This window comes from Hippocampus zosterae, chromosome 15 (genome assembly GCF_025434085.1).
Source record: "Hippocampus zosterae strain Florida chromosome 15, ASM2543408v3, whole genome shotgun sequence".
NCBI lineage: Eukaryota > Metazoa > Chordata > Actinopteri > Syngnathiformes > Syngnathidae > Hippocampus > Hippocampus zosterae.
In genome coordinates, this window is record NC_067465.1 from 13,550,517 (window position 1) to 13,571,932 (window position 21,416).

The window sequence follows — 21,416 nt, forward strand, 5'->3', positions numbered from 1 at the left end:
CCTTTATAAAGTAACTCAGTTACGATACTGAAGACTTGACTTTAAAACTACTTATGTTATGTTCCTGTTTACCACATTTTAAAAGTAACTCAATTAGATTACGAGTTAGTTCATTAGTTAAATTGAACAGAGGCTGAATACCTCACTTAACATAAAATTGCCAACCAGTTTTGCCACTACATCATAGGAAGTACAAGTAACTGTCGTCAGATTGCTTCACTGAGAAAAACAACACGTTTAGTTTCGTTGTTACTGTAAAAGTCGACATATTACAGTGACGTATTACCAGCATCACTGGAAATACTTTTTTTTAATTAAAACGTGCTAATCTGGAGACAACAAGGTTGTTTTTTGTTTTTTTGTTTTTTAGCAAAAAGGTAGTGTAGTACTTAAAATTACCAGTAATTATTTGAAATGCCTAACTCAATTTATTATCAGCTTTTTGCAGGAAATGGCTGTCCATAGGACAAAAGACAAAAAACGAGATGGGCAGTTGTGTGACACTGTCCGTGTATAAATATACTGTTTATCCATATATCAGTATAATGCTGATTGAATCAGCTATCAGCTATTAAAGTCAAACATAGTGTAATGTGCTCCATCCTTTTTGTACCCAACTTTAAAATAAGTAAATGTAGGGTGTGTAGAGTGAGCTTGAATACTTGATTCTTTTGATCGTTTTGAAAGACATCTGCTAAAGTATTTTCATTTAAATTTTAAATACATAAACTGCGCCGACTGCCCGAAGACAGTTGGAATCGGCAACAGCATCTCCGCGACCCTCGTGAGAATAAGCGGATTAGAAAATGGATGGATGGATAAAATACACACGTTATCCATGTGAACAATATTATCTATGGACAGAGATAATTACTTAGTATTCACTTTTTTTCTTGATGGGGAAAAGGGAGGCATTTACTGTTGTACAATGTACTCATTATTAGGGTCGGGGCAATTTAGAGTCTTCAATGAAGCCTCTAACATTGCATGTTTTTATGACACGGGAGTCAGAGTACCGGGAGAACAGTGTCGAAATTCCACACAGAAAGGCCGGAGCAGAAATTGGGACACCAAAACTCAGAACTGTGATACAGACTTGCCAACCACGAGGGCACAGTGTGGCCCCGCATTTTTTCTTTTTATCCAAAAAGCAAACAAATATTATTGTTACAAGGTAGAGATACGTGAGGAACAACCAAGTGACTGGTGTGCATTATGAAGCGCTACTTAGGAGGACTCTGTGTTCCTGGCACACATCCCATGCAGCTTGACTGGTCCAGAGAGTGGACAGGTGGTGTGGGGATGGTGCTGGAATGCGATTACGAGATGACGCCCAGTGGCGATGTGCCATCACCCGTTCTTTGTAAGGAAAAAAAAGAAAGAGAGAAGAGGAAGAAGAAGAAAAGTAACCACTGCTATGATGAGTGACTGCGAGTCGCCAATTCCTGCCTAAATGGATCAGAGTGAAGGAACGCTTTGGGTCGGGGTGAGGCTACGACATCGGTTGACATGTTGCAAGCCATCACGTCAACAATCTCAGAAATATAAACCTGGAAAAAGCTGGTTGCATCAAAATTTTCTGATCTGCTTATCCTCACAAGGGTGGCAGGGGGTGCTCAGCTGTCTTCGGGCAGTAGGCGGTGGACACCCTGAACCGGTTGGTAGCCAATCGCAGGGCACACACAGACAAACAACCATCCACACTCACACTCTAAGCTAGGAACAATTTGGAGTGTTCAATCAGCCTGCCAAGCATGTTTTTGGAATGTGGTAGGAAATCGGAGTACCTGGGGAAAACCCACGCGGGCACGAGTAGAACACAGGGAGGCCAGAGCTGGAATCGAACCCGGTACCTCTGCACTGTGAGGTCGATGCGCTAACCACTGGGACACTGGGCGGCCCCAAAATGGACATAAAACATGAAAATAATTTTTAATAACCTTGGGCTGCCTGTTACTAATAGAATGGGATGCAAGTATTTCTTATTATTCCGATATCAAAGTAGTGTACTACTTAAAAAAGATACTAAGCTATGAAAGTACAACCATGGTGAGAAAATTAAAACATAGTTGCGGAATAGTTTTTTTGAGGGGGAAATACACAATAAAATAACAGAACTTGTATTGTACTTTGCGGAGGGCTAAAACAATACATTGGAATAATAAAGTATAAATTCTTGACATTTATGGCACCAATGCTGGTTTTCAGTACAACGCAAGAAAATTGTTTGCCTCAGCAATTATAAATTTTGAGTTCACCCAACTTTTTAAAAAAATAATGATCCAATGAAAATCAGTACACACAAAACTAAATTTGGACGTAAATTATAGTTTAAAAAAAACAATTTCTCTATTCCAAAAGTTAAATATAACCCAACGTACCACCTGAGGGAGCCCTCTTTGAGAATCACTGATTTAGGTTCGCTGTACAGCGGGCTTGTGGAAAACACATCTGCCTCCCAGTTCTGAGTTTGATGGTTTGATTCATTCATTCATTCATTCATCTTCCGAGCTGCTTGATCCTCACTAGGGTCGCGGGGGGTGCTGGAGCCTATCCCAGCTGTCTTCGGGCAGTAGGCAGGGGACACCCTGAACCGGTTGCCAGCTAATCGCAGGGCACACAGAGACGAACAACCATCCACGCTCACACTCACACCTAGGGACAATTTTAGAGTGTCCAATCAGCCTGCCATGCATGTTTTTGGGAATTTGGGAGGAAACCGGAACACCCGGAGAAAACCCACGCAGGCCCGGGGAGAACATGCAAACTCCACACAGGGAGGCCGGAGCTGGAATCGAACCCGGTACCTCTGCACTGTGAAGCCGACATGCTAACCACTGGACTACCGGGCCGCCCTGGTTTGATTCAGGATTTCAGTTTTTGCTATGATGAATTTCATGTTCACCCGGCTGTTGAGTGGGTTTGCCTTTTTTTTTTCTTATGTGTTGCCATGACTCATATCCCAATTGGGTCACTTGAAAGAAAAATCATCTGAATTGTATCACTTGAAGCAAACAGTGTAAATCAAGCCTCAGTCATTTCCATTGATGCATGTAAACATGCTAGTTAAAAATAGAACTCAGCCAACCTAAAGTCAAATTACACATTGAGTCGGACATATCTTGTGGTCTGACTTCAAACCAGAAACAAAATGAAGCAGCCACTATGCGCAAATGCATTTTTTTTCAGTGAACAATTTACAAAAATGGAGAGGAGTTGCAAATGCAACTCCAGTCAGTCATTTCGCACAGCCAGCGTGGAGGAAAAATTCAGCCCGGGGCGAATCCGGACCACATTAGAGTCTTCCTCAAATGAAGGAAATAATATCGGTAATCACATTACACATCATAAGGGCTTCCAGTATTGTCTGTGACACCATGCTGAGCTGACAGCCAAGAGCATAGAACTCATGGTAGACAAGGGGAGGGGAATTGTTTTCCTGTCAGGGGTCATTTCACTTTAGAGAAAATCCTCCAGGGGCCCTGCTAAATATGCAATATGCAAAAAATATAATACAAACGATTTAAGGAGTGGTATAGACTTCCACTAAGGAAAATATGCTTCTAAAGTCAAACAAAGGATTATCTCCACAAGTGCTCCTTTGGCTTTTTTGTATGATTTTTGTTATGTGAAACGTGATGATACCATAGAACAGGAAATGGCATTTGAGCAATGCAATTTCGGGGCTCGTTTTGTTTTTCTGCTGTTTTGCTAACCTGTGATTTCATTTGAGGAGCAAATTTCAAATTTTGAGAAGCAATTTTTTTCCCCCCGGTTAATCCAAGGAACCTAAAGCAAGGGTTTTATTCCACAATAAAACTAAGACAATTAAATTGCCTGCTACTTTTCTGTTTGAAGTTGTATATGATTTCATGTGGCTCTCGACAGACTTCTGTAAAAAGTGTACTCGTTCACCCAAGCACTTAATTCTGATCTGACATGTCAGTTTAACCTCCATAGAGAAAACTGTATTCTTTGCATCGTGTCAGTTTTACAGTAAACTTCAACTGCGTGTGACAAATAAACAGCCATACACACCGCTATTCAAAATTAGCCGTAACACAAACAAACTCACCGTAGCGAGCTCGTCAAACTTTCCAAAAAGCTCGTTCAGGAGTTTAACCAGTTCCTGGGCGGTGCACTGCGAGGCCAAGCTCGTGAAGCCAACGATGTCTGCAAACAGGATGCTGCCCACAGGCAAAAAGAGAAATGGCTTGTTACTGTCATGATATGGTGCCAGATCAGATTAGCAGCGAGGGAGCTCTACAAATGACATTTAGGAGGTCAGTTTGAATCGCAACTTTGGGTTTTTGACGCAAACGAATCAGAGATGGCAATTAGTGGCCAGCAGCAGGCAAAGAAAGATTAAAAAGACAGAGGGAGAGAGACGGAGAGAGAGTGAGGGAGTATTTGCCCCATTTTGACTGACGGCACAGTCGAACACACAGTGACTGAAAATAGGAGCCAGAGTATTCTCACGGGGATCAAGGTGAAGACGTTTGCTGTTGGAGGAGTCATTCAGGGATATTATGCAGCCGTCAGGCCCTTGTTAGCACCGTTTCTCCAAAAGCAGGCCAGTTGGTGCGGAATTTAGTTGGTAGGCTGCCGACATAGTCACACTGACTTTTTACAAATGGCAGTGGTAGAATTGCTAATGATTGGAGTCTGTTGATTGGTTGATTGGTCGATAGAGATTAGTGTTTGATGACAGGAATGTTTAGAAGTGCTTTCCTCCAAGAAAATATAGGTGATCCTTCCATTGGCATTTCCCCCAAGCATACAGGCCATCCTCGCTTGACAACGGAGTTCCGATCCAAATGTGGCGACGTAACTGAATTTGTATTTCAGGCCGCGCACACTTATAAAAATAATGGAGGTGTTTTTGTCCCGATTTGGACCCTTCCCGACCCAACAACAGCAAATACCTGACTATCTTCTCCCATATAAGATTGTTCTATAAGATGATCACACTCGTGAATGGTACCTAAGAGCCCAAAAAAAAAGAAGTCCCACTACGAATCATCTTGCCTTTTTACTCAACTGCATGTGCTTTCTCACAATAACATGGCATTCCATATTAAGGCCATGAGATGCAGAATGCAAAGCCAGGAATGAGGAATTTGCGGTTTGGGGGCAGAAAATGATTATTTATTCATGTATTTACCTGTACTTTACGGACACACAAAATTCTCCATGAAAAAATAAAACGATAAAGATTCATTTTCATGGAAAAAAAACAACAAAATATTTAAAAGAAAAAGGAAACTAAAAATTAAAAAAAAATCTTTGAATATGCGACTGCAGATGCCAAACTGTAAATGTGCATAGTTTTAAATTGTAATTCCACCACTCACCACTAGATGACAGACATTTCTTAGTTGTGCTTACACTGGGTTTTATACTGCCCTATACTACAACGTGAGTAGGCCTAGGGGATTTGGAATGATATGCAGGACAAACATTGTCCCAGAATAATGTGAAAATTTTGAGTGTGTTGATTTTTGTGATACACAATTTTAGTTCGAGCACTTAATGTTGAATTACTGTTCAGCAGTTTAGTGACATCCTTGAATGACAAGTGTATTATGAAAAAAGAGCACGTATCTTGTCCATATTTAAAAATTGCATTTTTGCCATACATCTGGTCAGGAAGTGTGTGTGGTCCTATGTGAGGCCCTGAAGAGCAGTGATGAAAACTGGTGGCCCTCTCCAGTATTGAAGTAGCCCATCCTTGTCCTCAGTCAGAAAATTGCCAGTTTCACTTTGACCCTCCATTCTGCATAAGAGACATTTCCACTGAAAGATGCCACTGAAGGAGAAGGCAGTTGGATTAATTCATGCCAACACTTGAATTGACCGCCATCTGTGATAGACAAATATTTAGAACGCTGAATGTTGCATTTGTGCAAATCTGCAAACAGTGGGCCTAATGTGACACTTAACTGCATTGTGGGTACATACAGCGGCCAATAATAGAGCAAAAAAACTGGAGAAAACCCAAATTGAATTTGAATAGGCAGCCTACACAACACATGTCCTGTTATCTAATCCCTCAAGAAAACACAATAGATTCTGTCGCGGGGCCCACATAAGGCTTCCAGCCAAATCATGTTTTTGTTATTTTTCATTTAGTTCTTGCTGAAGTGAATATTTCCTTCCAGTATTTCCAATAGCAAGTTGTTGTTTTAGGGATATACACATACTGACAAATGTGAGCACCCCTTGCAACAAAGTCAACAAAGGCCCGATCATGGGATACCAGACAAATATTAGATGAGACAGACACCCAATGTCAAAAACAACCGTTTAGATTTTTGGAACATCCGTGTCCACATCAGTGAAAAAGAAGGAAAGAAAGCAAAGCAAAGCAAAGCAACAGCCGTCAACCTTCTTGCTCTTGCCGGCTGGGCACAGTTGCTAGCTTGGAGGTTAGCCGTGAGCCGCAAACGTCGGGAGACTTTTGCCAGATCATACAATGATGGCGTAATTATTCGGAGTTTCTTAGCATCCTAAATTAGTGACTGAATATGATATTGAATATGTGCTGTGTCGATGTTAGTCGTAATGGCAATAAAAATTGTGAGAAGGCAAGTCGAAATGTCGAAAAGACGAGTCAAACTAACAGTGACGCCAGCACAGGGAGCAACCTCAAAATGAAAGCCATTCATTTGCCTGCATTGGCCCCACGTATTATTTGTTAAGCTTCTCTTTTGAAGTTAGCCTTTGTGTTGTCGGCATGTTACGTTTCTGAGTATGTCTCCTTGATATGTTGACATGACAGCGCACACAGCAAAATAAACTGTCCTCCGAAGCATAAATGCTCTATTATTTTTTCTTTATTTGAAAGACACAAATTAGTGAAAGAGTCATATGAGTATCACACAGCGCAAGAGAGAACCAGGACAAGAGAGAGTTGTGTGTTCATGTAAAGTCCCGCAATGCTAGAGGCTAATATTAAGAGGTTTTGGTACTCCTCACCAGGCCCACTTAAACAACTGGCTTGGATTACATTTCTTCTTCTACTCCTTGTTCGTTTGTATTTTCCAGAAATTGGGTAGACCTGTGACAACATACTGCCTCTCACAGGTTAGTCTTGGTATTGCAACATAAATGTCAGTGATATGGTAATACTGCATGAGTGGTTTGCTGTGTTGGTCATCTGGAGTACAGCACACATAAGAGCAGAAAGCACACTTAGTGATTTTCTTGCTCAGCATGTGTGAGGCCGTCAGTCATCAGCTGTTAAAAACAGTATGTGACCTTCTCCCCACTAAAAATGCAGCAGAAGAAACATGGATGCATTATTGGCCATGAACGAATGTTTGTTCAAGAGACGCTGATGAAACTTTCGGAGGTTATTGTTGTTGTCGTCGTTTTATTGTATTCGCATATTTCGCCTCTGCATAATTTTTAAGTTATTTAAAATCCGTGTGGAACGCAGGGGTGTAAAAGCCACATTTAGCGCTGGTGTGAACTTGTGATCTGCAAGGCTGCCAAAGATATTAACTGTCGGAATAAGCCTTTGTGTGAAGAAGAAATCATTTACTTAGAGCCATTTATAATTTTTAGGGTGCACTGAAACGATTTAAGACTCTGAATGCGAACATGCCCTGACCCATCATCATACAATATTGCCTAATAAAGCCATCAAAGGAGAGCCATTTTACAAATATATATCTGTACATACATAATTTTACTCCCAGAGGAGGGAGGGGTGTTTCTGCAGCTTTGTTTGACACATTTCAAAAGGAGCTGTCAGTGGAAAAACATGCAGGATTTTCATATAAAAAAATCTGAACTAATTATGTTATTGTTATGGTTTTGTTTTTCAACAAAATGTCACAATTCTATTTTTTCATTAAGCTAGCAATGTGGACTGTATGTATGGGGGTGGACTGAATAGCCTTGAGCAGATGAGGGAAATACTTCACATGAAGTAAATAGTCTGTGTTGTAAAGTGAACGCTTGAAGGGAGGGAAAGCATATTTTATATTATTTGAAGACTTTGAATTTATCCATTCATTCATTCATCTTCCGTACCGCTTGATCCTCACTAGGGTCGCGGGGGGTGCTGGAGCCTATCCCAGCTGTCTCCGGGCAGTAAGCGGGGGACACCCCGAATTGGTTGCCAGCCAATCACAGGGCACACAGAGACGAACAACCATCCACGCTCACACTCACACCAAGGGACAAATTAGAGTGTTCAATCAGCCTGCCATGCATATTTTTGGAATGTGGGAGGAAACCGGAGCACCCGGAGAAAACCCACGCAGGCCCGGGGAGAACATGCAAACTCCACACAGGGAGGCCGGAGCTGGAATCGAACCCAGTACCTCTGCACTGTGAAGCCGACGTGCTAACCACTGGACTACCAGGCCGCCTACTTTGAATTTAATCAAATGAAATATATTTTAGCAATGATGACATAAAAATACCATTATTTCATACATCAGTTTCTGTGAGGATGTGTGTCCTTCCACTCCTTCAACAATAATAAGCCATAATTCACTGCGAAACTTTGAAAAGCGAAAGTGGGGTGCAAACACTCCCGAAACCAATTGACAAATTGACATTGCAAAGCGAAGCTATGCAGCGAGGCTGCTCTCTGTGTTGAACGGAACAACAAGTAACAGGGTGACGTCTACACGTTTGTTTGCAGATTCAAAGAGGACACCTGCCCACCCCCACTGAAAACTACCTTATGCACACCAACGCCATACCCCGCCCTGGTGATCCACCAATAGGACGTAAGACGGCTCTTCAAGTAGCCAAAGATTTTATTCAGAATTGCTTTTGACTTTGTAAAGATCCTTAGCTCTGCTATGAATATTCCCAACTGATTTTGGTATTTGCATATTTGGTTATCTAACCCTGTGGTTCTGGAAGCAATTTAAAATTTTGATTTCAGATAAAATATTAAATGCGCTGCGTTTAGAAAAGGGTGTACCTGTATATCCAGGCATGGATATTTTTGAATGTTTTAAATACTGTACCTGTTATGGGGGTTTCGCATTAAAGTGCACATGATATGCAGAATCGACTTTTTATAGAAATGTTATTGTCACCACACCTAGAAAGTACCTAAAATTGTGGCGAAAAAAAGCACAATAAAAGGTGTGGTCTTTTATTTAAAACAAAACATTTTTATGCCAAATCTTGTTGAAAGGCAGTGGTTACGTTAGTCTGAGTTAAATCCCATTTTTTATTTTTAGCAGCTGATCACAACAATATCCGCCTGGCCAGGCTCTAATCAGATCAAAACAGTGCCCACCTTGGCTAAGCATAATAAAGAAACGGAGCCACGCACTGTGTCTTGTTATTAAAGTCCTTCCGAATGACATAAATCCTGTGCCGAGTCCAATATGTGGTGGGAGGGGCGGGTGGGGGGGTCACAGTATCGGGTTGGGCGGGGTTCAAACGTGCTGTACTGTAGTTTACGATCCAACATACACGACATTTCAGTGAGACACTCCATCAGGTACATGCCCAGCTTGAAATATGACACAATTATGAATAAAATAGAAATTCTGTTGAATGAATTCAAAAGAATGCATTATCATGTTTAAAATGAATAATGGCTGTTGAATTGATTTAATTAATCATTGAAATTAGCTATCCTATATTATTTCTGCTTGACGTAAATGTGTTAATTTGACTAATTCCTTTAGGAAATGTATATTTCAAAATTTTATACAGTTCCATGATCACGAGACGTTTTCTTTGCAATTCAGTTTAATTTGATCAACCAAAATGTCAACAAAATGTCAAAGAAAGACTTTGCAATAAAATTAAAATTTATTTGATGAATGAATGCTTCTTATAACAAAGCATACAGTTTAAAATGCAAAAAATGTGTTTCAGTTTTTGCGTTGCATCTGACTGAGCACCTAATCAAATCGTCAACATTTATTTTCATATATTAGAAACCTTTGTCGGCATGCCTCTGGACTTTCTGTTTAATTTATTAATTAATGTATTTATTTTTAATTGCTTGGTGTGAGTGTGAGCGTGGATGGTTGTTCGTCTATGTGTGCCCTGCGATTGGCTGGCAACCGATTCAGGGTGTCCCCCGCCTACTGCCCGGAGACGGCTGGAATGGGCTCCAGCACCCCCCGCGACCCTAGTGAGGATCAAGCGGTACAGAAGATGTATGAATGAATGAATGCTTGGTGGGCTGAATTAAATGTTCTTTCGGGCCACATATGGCCAACGCGCCGCAGATTCCCCACCCCTGCTTTATGAGCTGGTAAGAGAAACTACAGTGTAGTATGTTGATTAACAACAGTAAGATGTTTCTCTGGAGTGTCACTTCATGGGGAAACCAATAATAATGACGCGCCTTCCTTCCGCTGAAACATAATTTGCTCAATCGACTATCACCGAAATTGGTTTAAATGTCATTTAAGTTTCTCTTCCTCCAGAACCTCACACGCCTTTTTTTCCCTCCAGGGTGCTGCTGAGTCTCGATGACCCCCGAAGTTGCCCACTAGTGGCCTATTATCTGATTCCTAGCAAGTCCCTAATTGGATCTTTTATGTCAGCGGACGGTGGTTCGCTTCTGTTTAATGATCCAAAACGACAAATCTTTAAATGCACTAAGACAGTTTTAATGCTGGCAGGCAGACATGTCCCAATGCGAGCGTTCAATGCGTTGATGGTGAATTTCCTTGGAGGGGCCGAGACGGGTCTGATGTCACTGTGAAATGCATGGATGAGCTTATCTGATGCTGCTTTTCCACTGTAAAGTACGACTCTCTTCTCGGTTTCCCACCACGCCACATGAAGTTATTTTGTAATTTCAATTTTGTCATTTCAATTTCTCAGTTCATTGTTTACGCCCAGATATACTGCAGATTTTTAAGGTATCATATTTAAATTTTTATTTTCTTTTTTTTTTTTTACAGTGTAGAGCGAAGTCCGAATTTAGAGTGGCGCACCACCTGGAGTACCATGTTATGCCGTGACATGCCGCGCAGCACTTAGGTCCACAGCAGGAAGTGTACCATCAATAAGAGCAAGAAGAGGCAGAGAAGGTTCCGAATTTAAATCCATTAATAGTCGTTCTCATAGAGCAGACAGAATATGATTATGCTTGTTTTTGTGTGTTGCAATTGCACTTGTTGAAAGGTTTATCATTACTGTATATTGACGTAAATGCTAAATTATGTTAGCCAGTCTAGTTCTCTTCCCATGTAATGTTAGCATTGAGCTAGCAGACTTATGTTTATTATATATGGTACGCTCAAACAATTTGGTGCTGCCTAAACAATGTTTAATTCTCTTTAGTTGTATGTGTAAGTTTGAAAAATAAACTGGGAGTGAAAAATAAACAATTTGTCTCTTATTGTATTTGGAGAAATGTACGAGCAAAAGGCACAAAGAAGTATTTTAAAATTGTGTTTTATAAATTTAGGTGTGCTTTAATGAGTTTAAATCGGGTGGGAAGTTTAAAACTAAGCCCTGGAGTCTCGTAGAGCTGAGCGGGTGTTTTACCTGACGTTGTCGTGTCGTTGGATGTAGATCTTGTGAAAGATCCTTTCTGGCGGCTTCAGGAAGTCCTCCTTCATCTCCATTGCGACGTTCCTGGGCAACAAACTCATGAGGAGGCGCTCCTGGATGCAAGATTATATTAAAACAAAAAAAACAAAAAAACAAAAAAACACCATGATTGTTAGAATTACAGTTAATTTCATTCTACTACAAATTGTAGCTGTTAGTCAATTGGCTAAGCCTATTCTTTCCTGTTTATTGAAACATACACAGTTGCTGCCACATACAAATGCTGCTGAATATTCTTTCTACAGTTGACATTCACTTACGTACATACAGTATAGTATCTATTTATTCGTGTATATATTTTTTTTCATTTACATCTGCACCTATATACAGCCCCCAACGTGTTTGTATCCGTTACACATGAATTTTAAAAAATCAGCAAAACTGCACTGCATGCGGTTATGCTCACAAATGAGAACCCCTACGATTGAGTCAAGTCGGATTAACAGAGCAGCGAAGTAGTGAGGGAACACTGTATATTAGCCATGTATTGATACAAGTCACATTTTGCGACATGCAGTGCTGCTGCAGCCCGCTAATTTTTCCATGCATCTGAGCATCCAAACTCCCTCGGCATTCCTTGTGCCAAGGTGAGCAATACTGCAAACTCTGTTGCATGAATGAAACTGGAAGGGAAGTGGGAATGGTGTGGTGTCCTGTTTGTAGATCCAACTGGAATAGAAATGAAGAAATGAGTGTGGAAAAGTCATGTGTGTGTGGCGCGTGCCAGTGTCATGGTGTGTGCAATTGCTCACGCGTGCAGCTAAGAGAGAAAACTACTGCTAACTATTCTTGCTGCTGTCCATGTTCACATTTATACTATATAGTATCTACCGTATTGTCCCTAATATAAGACGGTGATTTTTCCATTGGAATAAGACTGAAAAGGTGGGGGTCGTCTTATATTCGGGGTCTAGACATTATACCCAATGAGTTGACATTCCCCGGCACCAAAGTGCTTTTGTGGCATGCACCTGTTTCTCATTCTCGTCCTCCATGCGAAGTCGCTCTTCTATGCAGTTGCGCGCCAGCAGGAAGGCCTTCCTCTGGGCTCGCTCCGTCAGGATGCGCACAAACAGGCCCGACAAGTTGACGCTGGTGAACAGCACCGTGTTGGCCGCCAGCTAACAACACAAAAAATACGACAAACCAGATATGACTTAACTTTGCATATGCTTTTTTTTCGTGCACTTGTGTTTGCTCTCTGTTTTTGAAAAGTGGCAATCATCAATCTGAGGTATCGAAAAGGAGAATGAGTGATGAATGTGAAGTTTTCAATGGGATTACGACATGGAAGCATGAGTGGGTGTGTGATCGGCTTCATCCATCACAACAGATGACCGCACGCCAGCATGGCTGCTTTCAACCTTGATTCTCCACCCCGCCCCCATCCCCCATTTCACCAAGGTTGGTTGGCATTGCACAACAACCAAACTACATCCTCACATTTACTTTTGCTGTAGGCACCGTTAATAGCCGAGTATTCATGGATTCTCAGTATATATTCAGGTTATTTGTCATTAATGGTCCCTATAACAAGAAACCAATTCACAATGCATTACTTGGCCATAAAGTCACATTAGTGCGATCCTGCCATGATTTGTCTCACAATAAACACAGCTCCAGCACAACAGACATGTGCAGTGAATATGAATGCGCGTATTTCTCCATAAAGTATGCGGAAGCTCTCTTTTGTAGCAGGCCTTCACACGGCACTGACTGGAGTCAGTGCATCTAGATCACCACCGTCCACAAGGACGTAAGCAGTGACATTTTTATAAACTCATTTTGTTGAGGAATTATGAGCAAGGCATGAACACGGCCATTTTATTTGTAAATTGCACCGACAAAAAGCGATGGTTTTATTGGATGTCGTTACAAAGCAACTGTGTACAGTTTAGCGGGCGTTTGATTTTGGAATTGTTGTTGCAATGCATTTCAGGTGTTTTTGAATGACTTTCACAGTCTGATAATGCTTCAGATATTTGATTCTGGGAAATGCAACATCGGCATGGAAACAAGATATGTGTACACTGCCATCCTGTTGATAATGAACTACTCTAACGATTGTGTGCACTTGATGGTTGATTATCCATATGTTGGAGCAATAGAGGCAAAGTGGGTGTCCACGACTTGGATGCCGCAAACAGAGATGTTGATTCACTCCTCAAATAATTCACAGTCTCAAGAAGTACAATGTGACGTCAAGATGGGAAACTGAAGTACGGCAACTTCTAGGGGCCGATTTAATGTGGTTAAATGATATTTCAATGGAAACCGGAGCTCAGAACATTTTGATAGATTGTACTGTCCATTACAATCCCAACTAGTTCGGTGTGTAAAGAAGACTTCGATTACATATCAGCTATGGAAAGTTTACCGGTAAGTTCATTTTGAGGGTCTAAACATCCATGAAAATTCATGAAACTTTGCACAATACACTAATAAAATACTAATGCTCTTGCCAGGCCTGATGTGTGTGCAATTTGAAAAATCCTTTTCTGTGAAGGATTTGTGACCTGTATGGTTACAGTAGAACATTCACACACATTACCCCATCTTCTTTCAAAAACAAAAAAAACAAAAACAAAAACAAAACATCCATGCATTTTATAGAGTGTTTGGCCTCATTAGCTCATCCCAACTACAGTGAACATTTAGTGAAATGCTCATTCTTATGAACCATAAAAAATACAGTCGGAACAAATGTAGTACATTGACCAAATATATATATATATATATATATATATATATATATATATATATATATATATATATATATATATATATATATATATATATATATATATATATATATATATATATATTATATATATATATATTGAACTAAAAAAGTAATTGAAGTTGGTACAAGTTTAAAATATTAATTATTGGCATTTATGGCAACAATGTTAGCAAAACAAGGCAAGCAAATTCTGTGCTCCGAAACAATTTGCTGATTTGTTTTTATAAATATTTTTGAGTTGGCGAACAATACAGTTTATTCATGGTGAAATGCAAAAAAGACCATTTTCATTTAATCAAAACTTAAAATATTCTGTTTAATTGACCAACTTCAAATTTTGAGATTTGTTGTCTGGAAACTTTGAGTTCACTGAACTTTTTTTTGTTTGTTTGTTCATTTGTTTGTTTTTACAGTGTAGTAGGGGAGTAGTAGTTAGCTAGCAAGTGCATTGTGGTTGCAAACTCTTCCCCTTCCTATTTTGACTGCGTGAACGACTTCGCGTCTCACCGGACCAACATTAATAGAGAGCCTGCCTTTTGAGGAACTCCTGCTGTAACCGTTTTTCTGACAGCGAAGGACACAGAGCAGAGGACTAGCAGGCCAGTTCAGGACTAAGGACAGCTCCTTGCAGCTCATTCAGCACTAACGTCTCAGAATCGACAGTATTCATGCCGTCTCTTCCTTGCAATATACAGTCAAACGACAAGCTGGGGAATGATTCAACAAAAACAGTGAACTTAAGCAGACCAGAGCTGCTGCTGAGGCATACAAATAAGAGTGATGGGGAGGGAGAAACCGTGTGACGGCTACCCTGGGGGCTAAGAATCAGCCTCAAAGGAGGTGGCTGGAAACGAAGGAGTTGAGCGACATTCTGCCAGCAGCAGTGGAAGTAGGGCAAGTCTGAACACCACATGGCACATTTTCTTAACAATTAAACTAAAGGTGCCTTTAAAGCTAGAGTACAAGTCCGTTTTTTGGCAGCATCTAAAAACTGCTTGATTGTTTCCTAACCCACTTGTTGGGTAGCTGTGGTTTTTGTACATTATATTGACCCAGCAGGTAACCCCTGAGAGGTAAACGTTGCTTCTTATATAATGTTTGTAAATGTTGATTATTTTTAACCCCAGCTATACTGCTAGTCTGGTAACCCAATACTTGGTCTCATTAACTCATCAGTATGGATCGTTCTAACCCAGGGGTGGGCAAACTTTTTGGCTCGGGGGCCGCATTGACTTTTAAAATTTGACAGAAGGGCTAGGTCAGCACGAGCTTTGGTACATTTAAAAAAAACTGCATTTGTTGACAGTCCATATCAAAAGCATGAGGGTACTGTATTAATATTTTTTTTAAATGACAACAGTGTTGTTGATGATCTATTTTAGTCTGTGTCAGACCAGTAGAAGTAGAGCAATACAGAGGTCCTAGGTGGTCGAAAAGACCCCCCCCCCCCCCCTGTTCTGCAACTTCAAGCCAATGCGCTACCTGGTGGTGAAATGCCTGTCATTACAACTCCAATTGAAATGAATGCAATCATTCACATCGAATCTTAATTATGGACCAACCTTCGGCGGGCCGGATTAAAAAGACCAACGGGCCGTAGTTTGCCCACCCCTGTTCTAACCCCTTAGTGGATCTTAATCTTGACTCAACATGCTGGATCTCAACCCAATGTCTGGGTATAAACAACGAGCAATGACTTGGTTCTTTTTGGACCCAGCACTACACTCTTACAACAGTTGGGTCAAAAATAGCCCAAAAAATGGGAGTGACCCAACTGCTGGGTCTGTTTATTTACCACCCAATTTTTTGGAGTTGTTTTGTAATGAACAGCAATTTTGGGGGGGGTCATTGATTTGACTCCAATTTTTGGGTTCAGTAAGTAACCCAAAAAGTTGGGTTGGTCCTTCTTTGACCCATTTTGGTTACACAGAGCCAACGGTTTTTAGAGTGGGGGTTATCTTTTTCACCCAATTTGGGTTACTTTAAAGCAGCAATTACAGGAGTGCAGACACCTAAAACAAATCCACTTAAGTACAGTAACAAATTATTTGTACTTGGTTACTTCCCACCCAAGCTTTCAGTGAGCAAAGCAGTCACATCACTCAGAAAGTCACAGCGCAACCCGGTTGCCATGTGAGCTTCTCCGGGTGGGGTGGGGGGAAGCAAATAATTGAGATTTGATCAGTAGATCACGCGCTCGGCCGATGACAGCGTATTTGCTGAGGAGATTGTTTTCTCCCCCCCTCATCGATGCGGCCGACGAGACACCTCGGCAGCTGTGTGAAGGACAGTGTTGGTCGCAGAGAGATAGACAGAGAGAGCTAATCCATTAAGCTTGGGGATGAGCGTCGTAGCATGAGCCCCGAACACACAGACCACACCTGCACCAACCCCGGTCGGCCTGTAATAGCGTCTGGGGCGAATAGCTTCCGTTCGTGTCCTGTGGATATAGTTACATCAATATTTGGAGTAACAGATCGATAACACACTTGTGCAGTGGTAACTCTTCTTGCCAAAAAAGAAGTTCAAAAAGAATATACAATAAGAGACATTATTCCTTAAAATGCTCACTGAGCCTTGTGCAAAGGCGGCTCGATACCTACAATGCGCACATTAAGACAAATGTGATGTTGCCAAAGGGTAAAGCTTTCCAAAAGAGAGAAAAAGTAGCTAGATAACATTCGCAAAAGGGGAAATTTGGAGTCAGGAAAGGGCGAACTGGTGTCATTCAAGAAGAAGTGCAGGCCTTTTACAAGACGGTTCTTCGGCGACGTGTGCAGTTGTGCGGTTCAGCCTGGATCCGTCCACCCCAAGCCGGGAAAGACCCGGATTCCGTGTGGGATAGAGCAATTTTCACTCTGGACATTCAGCCAATGCCAATATTGAGTATTTTGACACATAATCAGCATTGGAAGCATTGGACTCCTTTAAAAGTCTGATAAAAGTCTCAAGAGCAGCTATACAGCTCCCTACTTTATCCCCTTCAACATATACGATTCAACACGTGATGGTTACAGCCCCATCACAATCGTGCATTTTCAGCGCACGAAGCCCCGAAAAAAACAATGTATTGATTTATTTTTTTCGGCAAGTGACGGCCGCTATATGGCTATTCTTGGGCCGAGTTTTCGTCCCAGCTAGTACCTGAATATTTCAGGCATTCAATGTTTGGGAGGTTGTACTAATGTTTTTCGTACACGAATATCGGCTCCAAATTTCCATCTGTATACATGTCAGGCTGAAAATAAAATGAAGGCTGACTACGTGTCATCAGTGCAGTGAATCCTGACCTAATTACATTCATTCATTCATTCATCTTCCGAACCGCTTGATCCTCACTAGGGTCGCGGGGGGTGCTGGAGCCTATCCCAGCTGTCTCCGGGCAGTAGGCGGGGGACACCCTGAATCGGTTGACAGCCAATCACAGGGCACACAGAGACGAACAACCATACACGCTCACACTCACACCTAGGGACAATTTAGAGTGTTCAATCAGTGTGCCACACATGTTTTTGGAATGTGGGAGGAAACCGGAGCACCTGGAAAAAACCCACGCAGGCCCGGGGAGAACATGCAAACTCCACACAGGGAGGCCGGAGCTGGAATCGAACCCGGTACCTCTGCACTGTGAAGGCGACGTGCTAACCACGGGACTACCGGTCCGCCCCACCCAATTACATATGTAATTAAAATAAATGCAGTGAGTATTGATATGGGTAACAACACCTGAGAAGATGCAACGCTGGAGAAAAAAAAACATTCAAAGATGCATCCCAAGATGGGTGAAATGGGAACGCTAATTTCAAATGCAAGGATGGTCACCTGAAAATAAATGCGCAGAAATAGCTACGTGGAGATGCCCCAAGCTGTCAATGCGACGCGCGGGTTTGACAGTGAGGCATGAGGCAAGAAAAGCAGAGAGGAACTCGCCTTCCCCACACTGCCGCTGCAAATGTCTGGCAAGTGGAAGGCGCTGGGCCGCAATGGACAACCTGCGGCTGGGCGGTTTCTTCCTCCCGAGCCGCTGCACGTGCCCAGACCCTCTGCCACAACCGAGTGAACTCAGCCCTCATCTCACACTCAATCTGAGTTGGAGCGTGTGTCAGTGCACGTGCACGAGCGTTCTCACGTGTGCGTGTATTCGTGTTTACGCGAGTGTTCGTGTACACGAATACGTGAATGAGTGTACGTGCGTGATTGAACGCGCGAATGAGACACTAAGACTTTCAGTATGAAAGTGCACGTGTGTGTGTGAGCGACTGTTTCCTTCATTTGATTTTTTTTGTTTGTTTTGTTGATGGGTATTTGTGTACACGGGTGTCACGTTTGCATGGTTGCGCGCGTGCGAGTACGAGTGTCAAGTGTACGTGTGACCGCGCGTGTATTTGTGTGTATTTTCGTGGGTGCCCCGCGTTTACGCGTATACGTGTACGTGTACTATACGGGTGTGTGCTTGTGCACGCGCGCGTTCGTAAGTGTACTCACCGTTCTCCACAGTTTTTGCGTCCTGACGGAGGTGGCGGTCACAATGAGGTGCGACATGGACACCATGAGTCCGAAGAGTACGGCCAGCAGTGTCCGGACGGGCAACAACGCGTAGGCGACGAAGGTGACCAGGATCAGCTGCCACACGCCCTGGTCGGGCGACGTCTGCGGCTCCGAGCCCGGGGCGCCCAGCGAGAAGGGACAGCAGAGGAAGGCGAAGGTGAATCCAAAGAGCAGACTCAGGTTGACGATCTGCTGCAACTGGGTCACCTGCAGGTACTTGACGTTGGTGACGATGAAGAGCGACGCGAAGACGACGCAGTGCACCGGGTGCGAGCCCTTCGAGATGGTGAGGTGGCCGGGGCCGCCCAGGAGCTCCGCGCCGGCCAGCGCCGACGACATGACGATGAGCACGGCGAGCGCCTTGAGCGTGGACGTCTGCTCCAGTTTCAGGTTGTAGTTTTGGAACAGAGACTCGAGCTCCTTGCAATCGAACTCGTCCTCGCAGGCGATGCTGCTCACGGGGAAGCCCGGCGGACACGGACTCCTCTTCCGCCGGCTTCGGACTTTCTCAATCGGCGCTTCCTCCATGTCGGGGCCATTCATAAACTGAAGATGTAGTCCGCTTCCCTTTTTTGGGGGGGTTGGGGGGGCGCACTTTATCCACGACAAGGCACGAGGAGCTTCATCTCTTTCTAGCAAGACAAATGTACAAAAATATAAATATCAGTAATGAAGACGGAGCGACGTCCACTCGCAACTTAGCGGCGCTTCACGGGGCTCAGGCTCAGCTGGGATCACGCGTGCGCAGTGAGAGGCCGACGTTAAGTCTCAAGACCATAATAATGGGACCGTCCACACACAGCAGCCCCTTTCTCTCGCTCTCTCGTCTACCACCTACACGCCTTTTCGTCATTAAAACAGTCCAATTTGCTTAACACAATTGCATCCTGCTCGCATCCATCAACGCCTGAGGACCAAAAAAGTGCGATGAGACCAAACGACCACGTAGTCCAGGGCTGGGCAATTATTTTCCCGGGGGGGGGGGGGGGGGGGGGGGGCAAATGAGAAGCAGAAAATATTGTGGCGGGCCGGGCCAAAAGTTAGAAATAGAAATAGAAAATAAAGAAGATAGCACAATGTCTTTGTATGCCAGTAATAATGTAACATTCTCCTCCACCATCACACTCAGCACCGGCTCTCCTCAAGGATTTGTACTGAGCCCCCTGTGTTGTTCACGCTCTACACATTTGACTGCTCTCCGAGTCTTATTAGCGGTCCAGTTTGCGGAAAGTTTTTAACATGATAACAATCAAACCATTCTAGGAAATGTTCATTTACTCGAGCCACAAGCAATTCACTCCGAGCATGAAAATTGCCAGAATCAGACTGAGTAAGAATCGCTTCCTTGTTTTTCAAAGTCTCGTAGATTTGAGTCTTTCCGACTCCAGGCGTCTCCTGAATGTTTGGTACTTTGTTACCCGCTTCGTTTAATCAGATACATATCACTTTCCCTTCCATGGTCATTACTCTCCCTCTTTCTTCATCTTCCCCTCCCTCCCTGTGCTCAGCAACTTGAAGTAGCTGTGCCACCTGGTGTTGAAATTCCTGTAATTACAAGTCCAAACGAAATGAATGCAATCAAACCATAAATTGTGCACCAATCTTCAGCGGGCCGGATTAAAAAGACCAACGGGCCGCTTCCGGCCCGCGGGCCTTAGTTTTCCCACCTTGAGACTAGGTCCTAGTCTCTATACACTGAAGGCCCCCTGAGCAAACCTGGATTCCGGGACCTTTATTTCTGACAATACTGATTATTGATCAGTCATTATTGAATACAGAAGCATCATAATAAAAAGGCGGCTGGCAAATGACACAACATTCCAAATGATGAGGCAATAAAGGGATACACATTTTGCAGTTTTCAACAGCAAAAAGTAAATATTTTATCTGTAATGAATGTGATAACTTCATAATTTTTTTTACAATTTAACACTTTTAAAAAGCGCATTTTGCCATTTGCTGTTGACTGAAAATGACATCATAGTTGGTCAGAGCTCAGGTAACGACCAATCACAGTTCAGCGTGCAAACTTTACATAATAGACAAAAGCAAGTCGAAGAGGCTGAGAAGGTTGCCAACCCATAAGCTCCGGTAATAGTCATCGTTCACACAGATCAGAGATAATATATGCCTGTGAGTATTGCTGTATCCACTATTTGTGCGTCTTTCTGCTCTGTGTGTTTTAAAGTGGCAGTTGGTTGATTGTTTACATAATACGTACTCGTAAGATCGATGCCTATTTTAGTCAGCCTGCGTCTGGCGGGTTGCATTATATGCTAGAATTAAGCCAGCACACTTTGGTTCGACGAAATGATGTGGTTTGATTGATATTTTGTTGTTTAAATAAAGAGTTGAAAAAAGGAGCAGCCTTTTTGAGGGCTAGAACCCCAATGAGAAGCCTCTCGCATGGTTTTCTTCGAGAGCACAAATAAGTGACAGCATGCATGTATGTAAATAGATCATTTCTGTTTTGGCACCACCACCAGCAGCAGCTCTTGTTTCATTCATTACCACAGAAAGATTAGTCACCATGCAGTCACAGACTGGGGAGGAACAAAGTTGACAG

General features: G+C 42.6%; 1 protein-coding gene across 3 annotated transcripts in view; it reads right to left on the reverse strand.

Annotated features, from left to right (window-relative positions):
• LOC127616301 (adenylate cyclase type 1-like) overlaps window positions 1-20,010 on the reverse strand; it is a 44,784-nt gene extending 24,774 nt beyond the window's left edge. For 2 of the 3 annotated variants that reach the window (XM_052087816.1, XM_052087815.1), the window contains exons 1-4: window positions 18,788-20,010; window positions 12,531-12,680; window positions 11,494-11,612; window positions 4,076-4,187 (exon numbers count right to left, since the gene is read on the reverse strand). In XM_052087816.1, coding sequence (XP_051943776.1) covers window positions 4,076-4,187; window positions 11,494-11,612; window positions 12,531-12,680; window positions 18,788-19,393 — 987 coding nt within the window. In that variant the 5' untranslated portion in view covers window positions 19,394-20,010. The remainder of the gene's footprint in view (window positions 1-4,075; window positions 4,188-11,493; window positions 11,613-12,530; window positions 12,681-18,787) is intronic. The other variant, XM_052087817.1, reaches the window with a different exon arrangement.
• Between the last annotated feature and the right edge of the window lie 1,406 nt (window positions 20,011-21,416).